The following is a 13,921-nucleotide window of genomic DNA, read 5'->3' on the forward strand; positions in this document are numbered from 1 at the left end:
AGATTCTCTCTTTTACTTTTTCAATTATTTGTCTTACCCAGGCTCAGCTGTTTACTGGATCAAGTTATGTCTTGAATAGTTGCTCATTTGAGGTTTCCTATATGATTGTTTATGTGTCAAGGCAAGAAAAAAAATCAATCTTATGAAAAACATACATTATGAATAACAGTTCTGAGGATTTTCCTTGTTCGCATAAAAGTGTGGTCTCTGTTTTTATTCTGGCAATCTACTGTACCCTAGTGCAAACTTGAATCACAGAAGATTTAGCTTTTGGAAAGGCTTTGTGAGCTCTTTATCAAACTAATAATATTCCTAAGGCAGCAATACCTTGTTCTCCCTGACCTGCAGATTCAGCTCTTGTTGTCTTTAAATACCTTTTATTTAAACTAGAAAAAACATGTGTTTGCATTATAGGAAGTACTAACAGCAGCATAATTGGTCTGATGAACACAGTCACATACACGCCAGTGAAATAAAATAAAAAATACTAGAGTCCTTTCTGCACTTCCTGAACACAAAAAACACTTACACCTCAAGATCCGATTTTATTTTGGCTGTGTATTACTGAAGAAACAAAGGTCCGTACATATCCAAAATTATCTTGAAGAAAGCAATGACCCTGATGGAATGCAGTAGCTGCCACAGCTGTATTTCAATATGCACTGAACAATAAAACGATACACATAGGAAGGTTTGCATCTCTTATGCTTTCTTGTGGAATTACTTCTTTCTCTGCTTCTTGGAGAGATTCAGCTTGTCTTTTAAATACATTATTAAGTCAGAGAATTAATTTATTTACAGCTCTGTGATTTTTTCAATACACTGGGAAGAGGTTTAGTAACAGCTACAAATGCCTTAGGCTTGCCTAAAGCAAACATCATTATTTCAGATCTCCAGTATTTAGGGCCCTTTCCAAAGTATATAGGGCTTAACAGCAAGACTCACTTCAGACCAAGCCTTCATTCTGCAAAACACCACAACAACCTAAATACCAGTGTAGAGGAATGTAGACCATTTTGTTCAAATGGGATGCACAGAACAAAAATGTGCTCTATGTATACCTGAGACATAGATATATTCCATATATAATGCAAGTCTCCATTCTAACACAGACCCTATGTGAACAAAGCAAAGCCATTTGGCCTATCTGTTCTTTGAGTTTCTGTTTGGAAATACCAACAGCATTGCCATCTTATCTCCTGGAATATTATGAGAGCACAAGCAGTAAATCATTTTGGGGTGTTCCAATATTATGGGTAAAAGGGTCAGATACACATTTTAGCTCAGATAGATCAAATTAATGTGCAAATCCAGAGTACATGCAGTACCATTCCAGGATGTGATCTTCCCAACTTATAGCAAGACATGATCAGTTTTGTTAGTAATGACAGCAAGATTCGATTATTATGTGCTATGTTGCTGATAGTGATGCAAAGATGTTCACAGAATTTAATAAAGAAAACAAGATGTATGTGTTTTCAGGTGAAGTATTAAAAGGAACAAAAATAAGTCTTTGAGTGAAGAAAGGCAAGCAGATGGAAACACTATTATGCAAATGCATGATTCATAGTTTTTCTAAGGAAATAATTTGACCTGAAAAATCTAAAACTGGAATTTGGCCAAAACGCAGATGCATGCCAAAGGCCTGATCCTTACTTACTTTGTTGGAATGGTCTTTTAAATTGCACAAAGAATTCTATTATTTAGCGGTTTGTACGATCCCCAGTTCAGCTGACTTGCTCATTTGACTTAAGTTATAGTGCCATCTACTGTAGTAATAGCCACAGAGAGTCCAGATATAAAATCTCCCTCTCCTGAGCTTTTTTTTCAGTTATTTTCCACTGTGGCTGTAATCAAATCAAGCTATGAGTTTTGAAGCACCCAAAATCATATCAGATATGAATATAATAAATAGAAGGTACATCCAGAGTTACAACAACATAGTTAGAACGCACTTTTAGGAAACCAGACAGACCTACAAACTACAATGAAGACGTTTTGAAGGTGTATTAACTTGCTTCAGAGCTCAGGATGGCCAAAAAAGCCAGTCTTTAGATATAGAAATTAGAAGGAAATTTTCCTGCTGTTGGGTTTTCCCATACCTGCCAGGTTTGGAGTTTTCACAGCTTCTTTTGAAACTTCTGAGAATGCAGCTGCTGAAGAGGATACCCCAAGAGATGAACCATTCTGCTGCAGGAGGAATTTTTTCTGTACTCTGCTCTATTAAATGCACTCTCCGCTAACCTTAACCACCTCCCTCAGAAAAAGATGCCATGGAGTTGAATTTTGTGGCCATCTACTAGACCAGGGATGCAAAATTGTACATTTCCATACATATCCTCCCTCAATGCCCCAGCGCGATGAGCAGATATAAAATATCACAGGACATTGACATTGAGATCTCAAAGACAGAACTGGGGATGAAAACCTTGTCGTTTTGTAGACAACTGCAACACACTGAAGGGACAGATGCTAGTTAGAGATGGCTCCCCTGATTCAAGCAATGTGGAGACAGATACAGAGTAGCCTCCAGAGAGCCTTCTGGCATGATGGTATCATGACTGGGACATAACCAGCTCTTAGGACAGGGACAGCTGACACACAGCTCACAGTTTTGCAGCCCATGTGTTCATTGTGCTGTTGTAGTCTGGACAGCCCTGCAGAGTAGTCAATGATATACAATTGTCTCATTTTTCTACATGTTCGGTGCAGAAGTAATTATGTTCCAGAGACCCTCTACGCTGATGCAAATGTTTAACTACATCACGTAGCACTATGAAGAAAAAGGTGCTAGCACTATTTCTGTATCAGGCTTTAGTTTTCTAAATGCAAAGAAAGAAATCTTCACCCTGAAGAGTGAGTGAGCATTTGTAGTCTATGATTTCTGTTCATACTCCAGACAACATCCACTAATTTACTGAACTTGCAGCCAAATAGCATTTCCTATTTTCCCCAAAACCTTTGCATCAGCTTCCAAGTAAAGTCAGGAGGATTCACATCTAAAATGCACCTGGCTGTGTCACTGAACATCAAATTCAATACAAGACTACACTGCTTTGTGTCTTACACTGACAGGGCTCTGTTCTTTTTGCTACCTACTTCTTCAAACCAGCCTGCCCTTTCTGCTGATTCCTCAGACCATTTTGCAGCTGACGGTTGCACTGCAAAGGCAGCGGAGATTTACAGCTGGTTAATTCCTTCTTCCAAGTGAACTGCATTGTATGCCCTTCTCCTTTTTGCTTGTATTGTGAAAGATTCCCCTGTTGGAATTTTTATTGAGTAATGGAAAATAAACCTCAAAGACACACGATATTGTAGTTCACTGAGAGGTCATCTCCTGTAAAGACTGGTGTGAGTCGGTTGTGTCCCAGATGGGGCTTCCTAAGGATTTAATTCCATATCAGCCAGTTGAGTTTGACACTGGGCATTTTAGTAAGCCGGTGTGAAAACACTTTACCGCTTGAAGGCACTCTTCTCTGCAAGTCCTTTGTTAAACACACTTAAAGCACACATAGCTGAAAAAAATGGCTATTTTTCACTGGGTGTGGTAACAGAACTTCTGGGGAAAAAAAAAAACTAAAAACCTTTAATGAACTAAAAGGCAGGCTAGGGTGCTAAGCAAGGCCATAGTTTCACAGTTCTCTGGAACTGGCATAAACCAGAATTGCCACTAAAAGAGGTCACCCTGCCCTTCCCCGACCCTTGGGTGTGCAGCCTCCGCCACTCCCCTCTGCTCATACAAAGGCTTGTACGGCCTCATGTCAGCTTTATTCTTTTTACCAGGGTAATTTCGAGCCAGACCACTGCTCTGACCCAGTTCACCACGGTCTACACGAGTTATGACTTTATTGCTAATTAAGAGAGTGCCAAGCAGTGCAAAGGGACTTGCAACTACTCTCTTTATGGCTGGTCACCTCTGGAGAATGGCTTCTTCCTCTCCACAAAACACCTGGCCCTTGGTCTTCTACAGATCACACACAGTGCCGTTGTGGCCCCAAGACATAATCACTCTTTTGTCTGCTTTTTTTCAGTTCAAAGAGTCTGAAAGAATGGGATGGCCGTGTTGCAGCTTACCAGGAGAGGTTTTTTATTGCATGAAGCAGGGGGTATGTGTTGCACGCTCTGCGATAACGTGGGCAGGGAGGGTGTTGACAAGCAGGGAGTAAATTTGAGGGACTGTGTAGGACAGAGGGACCCAGAATTAGCAAAGTCTCATCCATCCTGCCCAGTCAGAGGGATCCTGGAGTGAACTATACCATGAACCTGCCCAGGCACAGAGGGAAGGTGCAGGAGAAGGAGGGGTTACAGAAGGGCAGCTCCCATTCCTCTGGTGGCAGCCTCCACTTCCAGTGCCTGGAGGACTTCCACTTGTCTTGGAAGGACATCGTGAATCTCTTAGCAATGATGTGTAATAAACTGACCTTAATGAAAAGGAATGTAATTCCAAGGAGTTAAAAACTGCTGAGTTGGCTTTGGTATACGTAAAAGATGGGTGAGCACTGGTGGGCTTTAGTTCAGAAAAGAAACAGATCAGGGCTGTGGTTTACTGCTCAGGGCAGAGCGGCTGAGACTCTACCAGGGACCAGGCCCTGTCCTTAAAAGTTGTTGCAGGTCATCTGTGTGAAATTATACGATGGTGACACTGAATCCTTACATGCTCAGGTTTGGGGCAGAGAATATCAGTCGGAGTGCGTGCCAGTAGACAGCAACGTTAATGTCCCTGCTGAAAAAAAAAATACTGAGTTTATCTTCAGAGCCATTCGTTTTTAGTTGCCATAGAAACAGCCATTAGAGCCATTTTATATGTGGCTGACAAACCCCACATTTTCTGATCTCTCTTGCTTTTCTTTTTTTTTCTTTCACGTCTGATTTTTATTGCAATGCAAAATGTCTGACAGAAATATAATTTCTTCTACCTGAAACACGGATACGAGCTTTTTATTTTTGTCCGTGAAATTCTCCATTGCTCCTCATATATATGTGCTCAGTTCATAATAAAAATATATATTTCTAGTTAAAATAAACAAACAAACAAACAAAATTAATAAAGACACACACACAAAACAAAGTTACAGTTATAGATACTCTTCCTTTCCTTTTCTGTTGCAATAGAGTGAATATTGGATTAATATTAGGATGATATCTCCCTTATAATGAATCTAATATAGATTCCCATCTGTTTTCCTAGTTTCCTCATCTTCAGTCATCCCAGATGGGTTACAAACACAAAACAGGAGTTTGTATTTACTTACTTGCATTTTAAATTAGTCAAATTATATGGTTTTTTGTGATTGTTTTCATTGATTGAGGTGTTCTTCCAATATTTCTGAAATTTTCTACTTCTTTTGTTCTGCTTTAGTGATGATATCTTATGACCTCAGAGAAAATCAATGTTTTTAAAGATGTCCACTCATTCTGAGTAGCTCAAATACATAAAGGTGCTGAATTCCATCAGTGTTTACCAACTTCTGCTAATACTGCAGTAGCTGGCACTCCAGCTGTCAGATTCTCACAAATTCAACAGGCACTTTTGGAAATTTGAGCCCAAATGTCTCCTTTTGATTAAAATAAATATCATGGTATACTTACCTAACTTAGAGAGAGAGAGTTAATGAATATAACATTTGTAAATTATATAATAAACTCAGATTTAAAGTGTTGGGAAAATGCAAAATAATTGCACGTACTTTGTGTATTTTCTGTAACAAAAAATGAAGTTGGGCTAAAACTAATTCAGAATGAGACCTTTTACACACCAGAAGTTAATTATTACATATGAAAACTATTTATTCCTAAAATAACCTTAAAATTCCTTGTTGAGAACAAGAAATACTTTTCTGCCACTAAGTTAACAGCAAAAGCATGTTCTATTTAGACACATGAAAACAACGCTGCAGTACTCCTTGAGAATGGCCTTGAAAACCACAACTTTGCTGTATTACAAGTATTCTGACAGTAGGTCTGGTGGTGTCAGCTCACCAGTGCACACAGCTTTCATCAATTCATATTCTGCTTATCTGCTTCCCTTTGCTGTCTTTAAATCTAAACCTTTGTCCTGTAACAACTGTAATCAGTGCGCACATAATTGTGATTTCTGGTGTGGGCAGCGGTTGACGGCTCGTCCTCTGGGGTGAGTCCCCTCCACCCTGAATTGTAGGGCAGCAAGAAGGTGCCGTGGGATTTACAGCGGTGATTTATTCTGCGGTATCCTCAAGAACAAACCCCCTGGCTATCATCTGTGCAGCCTCATCCCCTGGGCACTCTCAGGGGATGTTGGAAGGGAAACCTCTGAACCGCCATTCCTCTACGCTGTCTCTTCAGGCAGGACGGCTCCTGGGAGAGCTGCAGATGAGAGTGATCCCTGTTCCCCGCTGCACTTCTGCAAAGGTGCCTGGTGCAGCCCATCCCGCTGCATCTGCCTGCGTACCCCAGCCCAGCCACTCCGCAAAATCTCAGTGGTACAAATGGGACACCCAGCCCTTCTGCTGCAATCCCAGCAGTGGGATAGGGCTTGGGACTTGCCATGCCACAGAAAACTCTGTCTCAGCAGCAGGAGCGATGAGCTCCGGGAGGGCACAGGCATGGGCATGTCCCCTCTGACCATCCCTAACCGCTCACGCGGACATCGCTCAGCAGAGCTACATAGATGTAGACGAGGACCAGCGTGAGACAGGTTGGCATGCTATTTGAATATGATGCATTGCTTCCCAGTTCCAGACTAATTCTGCTTATTTATAACACAGTAATGATAGATATTGCCACTCCTGAAGTCTGGAAGTGTACAAGTTTCAAAAAAACAAACCTGAATGTTGTGGAGGAGGCTTCTCTTGTCTGAAACTGTATCTCTAAATAGCCGAGCTTGAAAAAGAGGAAGCCTGGAGAACAGTGTTGTACCAGCCTGTGCTCAAAGTGCTAAGGCAGGTGCAATACATGAGTGAGCAGTGAAGATTTTTTTCAAATTCAGAGTGACTCCTGATATCAGAAGTAAACAGAAATTAAAAAGGAAAAAGAAAATGAACAGAAACCTGTGCAACTAAGTTATGTCAAAGCTTAAATTCTTTGAAAAATCAGAAACATCTGAAAGTGATCTTGATAGTGCTGTTCCTTTGTTTGTATATGCATATAGCCCATTCAGAGAAAGAAAGATAAGTTTAATGCACTTAACATGATTAAGAGGTTTCAGACAATTTAGAAGAGGAGATTAACTGCAGAAAGTGATTGCAAAAAATAGATGAGTGCCGATCTTAAGGGTAAAACCGAAATTTTGCAGAGAGGTTTTAAACAAAGGGAAAGCGAAGCTTTCCAAAAAATAGTATGTGATTTAAAGCTGAAAATTCAATTTCATACTTTTTCTGGAGGTAACTGAGCCTTCTGATTAGCAGCTCATATAGAAGTGGATTCAAACGGAGCAACTGAATTTATTATCACCTCTATGCACAATACTTACCTTCTCTAATACACCTTCCTGCCTTGAGGGCTGGGATATCCATGCCATTTACGAATCATCTCCTGATTGACCATAATTTTCAACCTGACTCTGAACCAGAGAGTGAACAGCTGAACCAAGAGAATGAGCAGACTGATGGGCAGTTACAGGGGGAAAAAAAAAGATGGAACACTATGCCGACATGTATGAGCCCAGAACAATTGAATACCTATAAAAAGACAACTCTGGGCAAGAGATGAATAATACCAGCTATTTTCTTACAATAGCTGTGTCAGTAGAAGTTCTTGTAGATGCCCTTCGGATGCAGTTTCATGTTACACTTAATCTAATCTAAGTGTGAGCGGCAACCAAAAGAGGAGGTAATATTCCCCCTTTCCCAGCACAGGCTGTTGCTGCATTTGGGAATGGGAACATGACTGTCTCTTTCCTTGTCAGCCTGCAGTTACATTAGAGTTAATAAAACTTGAAATTTTGGCCTTTGAAAGCAAGTACATAGTCAAGGATTTGTGCCTATTTGCCACCTCATTTGGAACACAACATTTTTTCTCAGTTGTTGTCTGTGCAGTTTTATAAACTGAGGCATTTCAGTGGAAAAGACAATTTCTTACAGTTTAGAGTGTACAGACTTTTACCATTTGGATTATTTTGCTGGAAGAAAAACAATAAAAGAACATGCATAGTGGCTCCAGGCAGCTTTGGAAAGATCAAAAGCTTCAGGACTACAACTAAAAAACCAAAACACATTCAATGCAGTTGGACTAACACAGCTAGGACATAAGTTTATACAACAAAACATACACTGCAGATCTCAACTAAGCTGAGGCCTCTTAACACGGCATTTTTTCTTATCTTATAGCTTATCTTTTCACTTTTGTCTATAACATTACTGCATGAACAGTTTACTCTGCTATTAAAATAAAAAGTCCGTTTGAAAATTCCTGTACCATTCTCAGTCTCGATTCCTCCAGGAAATTGCTAACATGAATTTATTTTCTTAATATAAAGATGTATTTTTGCTGTGTTGATGTTAGCAAAAATAGATTACTTTTAAAAAACGTTATTATATTGAATTATAATTATTATATTGAAACTGGTTCTGCCACTCTTACCTAAAGTAATACATTTAAATGTATTTTGAAGTAATCACATACAATACAAAGGAGTGGGAAAAGTGTTCCCCTCCCCTTTGTCTTGCAGCAGCAACATCCTAGTAGAAAAGGCTCCGAAAAGCCTGGGAGAGGAAAGTGCGGAGAGGTCTTGTGGGCTAATACGACATGCGTCATAAGGTTCTCAGAGCACCAGCTGCTGCTTTTATGTTCAAAATGAGGATTATACTTGAATTTGCATCATTACTGCACAAGAGACCAAAGGAACAATATAAAAATAAATAGGCTCTTGTGGATCCATGAGAAACAGGGACTTAATGTATAGGCCACTTTCTTATGTAGAGCTGCCAGTGTCCCTTTTTCCTCCTGCTTTTGGTATCAAGGGAACTCCAGCTGTTGCTGTCAGATGAAAGAATATCCTGTGGTGTGAAAGAGGAACTGATGGAATCATCTGCCGCCCCTTGTTCTCATGGCGGGCTATGCGTTTGGAAGGTGTGCAATTACTTCACAACCTGTGGCTTTTGCTGTCCCCAACAAACCTTACCAGGACTCTTCTCCCAGACCAAGTTGTACCACCGATAACTCTTTCTCTCATGGCCACATTTCTATTTCAGCCCATGCTCCACCTCAGCTTTCTGAATTTTACCGGGTGAAGGCAACATACGTTGTAAATAATTTTGATGTGCACAAAACATGAAGCATTAACATTTTCACTAGAGTGGATCAACTCTGAAGCTGCTCCATGGAGAGATAATAATTCACAAAGAAGCTATTGCTGACCACAAGAAAGATGAAGACATATTTAGTAAGTCTACTCATGAAAAGAATGAAAACACAGCAGAAAATAAATAGAACAGCTTGCATAATATTTAGTCTCCTACACTGTTTACAGAATTTGCTTCATGATACGTATACAAGAATAAAGATTATCATAGCCTATTCTGTAAATGCAGTGGGCAGTAAATCTAGCAAGTCAAACTATTTAGAAAGGCTCCAAAGTGGAAAAGCCTCCGGAGCACAAAACACAGCACGGGGGCGAGGGGGTGGGGATGTCCAAGGGCTTCACTGATCACCCTTCCATTATCTTAAAGAGCAAAGAAGAGGCGATGTCTTTTCTGGCCTCTTCAAAGACCCCTGGCTGGGTCCTTCAAATGCTAGTGGCAATCCCTGAGGTGGTTTCTGAGGTGATTGTAATGACTTTCTCATTCATATTTAATTTCCTTGCCCTTTTAAACATCATCACAATCTATGCATAACTTTCTTAAGATACTCAGACGCATGTAAAACATTGAACTGCACACAACCTGCAAATTCTCCTGTGAATTTTTGTCAGATCACTAGGATAGCAGGGGTTAAGTTTTCCTGACTTTAATAACTTTGTTCAGTGTGGCCAGATATATTAAGTGTCACAGTGCCTCACTTTCTTCTGTACAAGACTAGTCACTGAATCAGTTCATCATTAAGCAAATATGTGAACTCAATTAGATCTCAATACTTTAACAGTACCTGTAGGCACTGTGGGAAATCCAGAAGTGAATCTTCCTTGCAAAACCAATGAATCATCTAATTCACGTGCGACTTGTGCATTCATAGATGTGAACCTGTACTTTTAATCTGTGATCAAACACAGTATCAACAATCATAATTGTAACCAACATTGAAAGTTCAATTAAGGCTTTTTGTTTGTTCCTATCATCTCTGAAGTGTTTTTTTCAAGTGATAGTCTGAACTTTTCCAAAGGGTAAGGGATCTGCTAGTTCCTCCAACCAGGAAACTCCAACAGAGTTGAAAACAAACTCAATTACAGGGTTTTTGGCTTCCAGAATTATTAACATGAGGAATGACACGAGGTCTGCAGCTGACAAATTTGAACGTGCCACAGGCTGGACAAGAAGTCCAGGAATAATGCCTAAGCATCTCCATGCCGGAGGTGTACCTGGACCGTTGGCAGGTGTGCTCCACAGCATACCCCTCGCTGTGGTTCTGATTTTTCGTCTCTTTTCCGGTCCACTCATCTTTCCTTCCAATGGAGACTACAACGTGGGGGCAGCAAGGTAGACAGGGATGGTCTCTACCCAAGTCCTGGACCCAACATGAAGTCAGGACAGTTTGGGACATGGATGCTGATCCAGGAACTGGGAAGTACTCCCAGTCATGGAAAATGACATTTTGAGTCAAGCTAAAAATAACACTAAGCATTTTTATTCCTTGCAATGATTACACTATTTTAATTCAGTCTGAGAAACACGAGCTTCTTATTGTCAGCTCACGGTAAGGTAAAAAAAGCAGCTTTATTTTTGGATGTGCAACCTAATGTACAATGCAGAACATAATCTACGATGTGGAACATTATGTACATTGTGCATTATGTTCCAGGAGATGCTGTTTTTTAAACCACCTGGAGCTTAAACACAGAGCTAGGAAATAGGCACATTCATTCAAAAATCATTTGAAGCTGTCTTTGCAAACCGAACAGTTGCAAATGCACTAAAAAAAAAAAAAATCTCTTGATTTGACACTAATTATCTCCTCTTTGTGAAGCTAAAACTGAGCTCTGTAACAGCAGAGCATCTCACAGTCCGGGCTCAACGCAGAACAGTGTGTGCTTGTTGATCTCCTCTCTGCACGTTATACTGTGCTCCTGAGCCCAGCATGTGCATCCCTGGTTTGAAGATGTAACACTCCGCTTCATTCTACAGATGCTAATTACAGTCCTTGGCTATTAAACAACGCGCTGCCCCGCTCGGCAGCGTTCTCCTCGGAGCTGAGGCGGAGCGAGAAACACGAGTAAGCACCCAGCGGGGCTTGTGTGAGCCCCATCCCGCCCGACGACCGCTCTGCAGCACACCCCGTGCGGGCAGGGCCCGGCGCCGCCGGCACCGGGCCCCGCGGTCCCTCGCCGCCCCGGCTCCCGCCGTCCCCTCGCACGCTGAGGCGCCGCGAGCCCGCGGCCTAACATGGCCGCGCAGAGAAGGGCAGAGGCGAGGCCCAGGGGCGGGAAGCGGCCCTGGCGGACGGTGAGCGGCAGGCGCCGCGGGGCAGCGCGGGCCTGTCGGGCCCCACCGCCCCCGGGCCGGCCCCGGCGGGGCGGGGCGGGGCGGGGCGGGGCGGGACGGGCCGGGCCGGGGCGGCGCAGCCCTCCCCGGGCAGCCGCCACTTCTGCAGCTGCCGGAAGCCCCTCTCTCTTCGCGCGGAAGTGACGCCTCGTGCCCCGCCCCCTCGCTCCCTCCCTCCCCCCTCCCGGCGGCGGCGGCGGCGGCGGTGGCTGCTCCGGAGCCGGGCGCGGCTGGCGGCGGCCTGAGGCGCGGCCGGGCGGGATCATGGCGGACGGCGTGGACCACATCGACATCTACGCCGACGTGGGCGAGGAATTCAACCAGGTACGCGCGGCCGGCGGGTACGGCGCGGCGCGGCCCCTCCCCTCCTTCCCTCACCCGCCTTCGCCGCCGCGCCGCCTGCAGGGCCCTCAGCGCGGCGGCCGGGGCGGGCCGCGCCGTTGCTGCCGCCGCCGCCATTGTTCGGCCGGCTCCGCCGCCGGGCTTTCCCGCCGCCGAGTGCGCGGATCTGTGCGGGGACGGGGTGGGGGCAGGCCGCCCCTCAGGCCCGGCCCGGCCCGCGGGTGCCATCGGGGCCCGGGTTGGCGGGGAGCGCCGCGCCGTCCGGCCGCGGTCTCTGAGGGGAGGCTGCTGGTGGGCAGGGCGCGGGAGAGGCCGAGGGCGAGCGCCTTCCCTCCCTCTCCCTCTCTCTCCCTCTTTCCCTTCTCAAGTGCCCGCTCAGGAGCGGCTCCAGGTCGCTCTCCCGGCTGGGGCCGGAGGAGGCTGTGGAGGACGGGACCCTCCCGGATGCGGCGGGGGGAGCAGCAGCTCCTTCCCGGCGGCGGCGGGGAAATACTGCCATTGTTCGCAGATGAATAAAAAAGCCGCCGAGCGGTAGCAGTTTCTCGGCCGCTCTTTGCGGGGGAGGCAGGACTAGTGCAGCTTTATTCTGCATCACTAGAGAAACTATCTTACCTTTTTTTTTTTTTTTTTTTTTAATTCGTTAGTCTCTCCTGGTCGTTAAAAAAGTCACGCAGGTCTTCAGAGGACGAGCTCCTATTTTGGTGAGGAGGTGTGGATGAAATAAACAGAACTTCCCTGGGTTACAAGTAGTCCACTTTTCTAGTTCTTTTTTTACCCCTCATGTTTCCCCAAAAGCCGTGCGCCTGCTTTCATTCTGAAACCTGGTGTTCACGTCAGTTTTGCTTGCCATCTGTCCTGTTTGTGACTCCGGCACTTCTCGAGGTTGCGTTGCCCCAGATTGCATTGTTCCTGCCGTAGAACATAAATAACCGAGAACAACTGCACTTTCACACATTTACTGGGCTTACTGAGTGATGCCCAATTGTATGCCTGCCTGCCCTACAGAGAACTGGGAAATAGGTAATAGGTTATGGAAGTCACAGTTAATTTGGATAGCAACTTATTGCTCTCTCAGGAAACTTTAATTGTTTAGATATTTATTGATAAAGTAATTCAGAAGATTAGTAACCTCATAAAGGAATACTATAAAAGAATGCCATACCAGAGAGCATATGGTGGAGAGCACGGATTTGCTCTTAGTATTTGCTCTTAGTTTGTCTACACGCGAAGGTTTCTCCCTTACAGTTGAAGAGCCATTATAGGAATTTAAATTGGGGTGGACTCTAGCACAAATACCATTTAGCATAAGAGTACATCTCTTCAGTTTCTTTAATGACGAAGTTTTCTTTTGATCCGTTCCAGGTAAAACACAGATAACCAATCCAAGTTTTTCAGAAAAAACTCATTTGAATCCAGTAGTGTTTGTGTGCAGAAACCCTCAGAGTAGAATAGTTCTGTGCTGTGTAAGTATAGTGCAGGCAGATACTGCCAGAACAAAAGTGACAGGGATGATCTGTTTCACTTACACAGTCCTGGTCTACTCAGGTTATGGTTAATATTGATACTGCCTATAGCCATGGTGCAAGGAAGGATGATGGTACAGATGAAGAGTGTCTTGTGGTAATTTGGTTTAGCTTATTCCAGCAGTCAGGAGACCCTTTTGCTCTTTTCACTATATTTGCCCCAGTTGTTCTCCTGCTGGGGCTGTGTTTCTCTAGTCTGCTTCCTCAGTTTGTCAACCTTGCAAAATATAGGGCAGCAAAGTGAGAAGAGGCTAGTGCCCCTTTTCCCTCAGCTTGGCTTTGTTTTTTGAGTGTTTTTTTGGTTGGTGTTTTTTTTTTTTTGGCAAAATTTTGCTGTTTGTTTGTTTCCAAATTTCGCTTTTGTGACTTTCATGTTGTCTCAGGACCTTCTCAGTTGAACTGTATTACTTCAAAATAGAAAATTTTACTGGGAGAGATTGACACCTC

The 13,921-nt window shown here is 43.6% G+C and overlaps 1 protein-coding gene across 10 annotated transcripts in view; it reads left to right on the forward strand.

The window, feature by feature from the left end:
* Positions 1-11,770: 11,770 nt before the first annotated feature.
* Positions 11,771-13,921, forward strand: part of CPSF6 (cleavage and polyadenylation specific factor 6) — a 37,137-nt gene continuing 34,986 nt past the window's right edge. For all 10 annotated transcript variants that reach the window (XR_015706989.1, XR_015706990.1, XR_015706991.1 and 7 more), the window contains exon 1: positions 11,771-11,933. Coding sequence is in view for 7 of the 10 variants with exons in the window: in XM_087767858.1 (XP_087623984.1) it covers positions 11,874-11,933 (60 nt within the window). In the remaining 3 variants the exon portion in view is untranslated. The remainder of the gene's footprint in view (positions 11,934-13,921) is intronic.

This window comes from Nipponia nippon, unplaced genomic scaffold (assembly GCF_047370975.1).
Source record: "Nipponia nippon isolate SJK-2023a ecotype South Korea unplaced genomic scaffold, ASM4737097v1 scaffold_3, whole genome shotgun sequence".
Classification (NCBI taxonomy): domain Eukaryota; kingdom Metazoa; phylum Chordata; class Aves; order Pelecaniformes; family Threskiornithidae; genus Nipponia; species Nipponia nippon.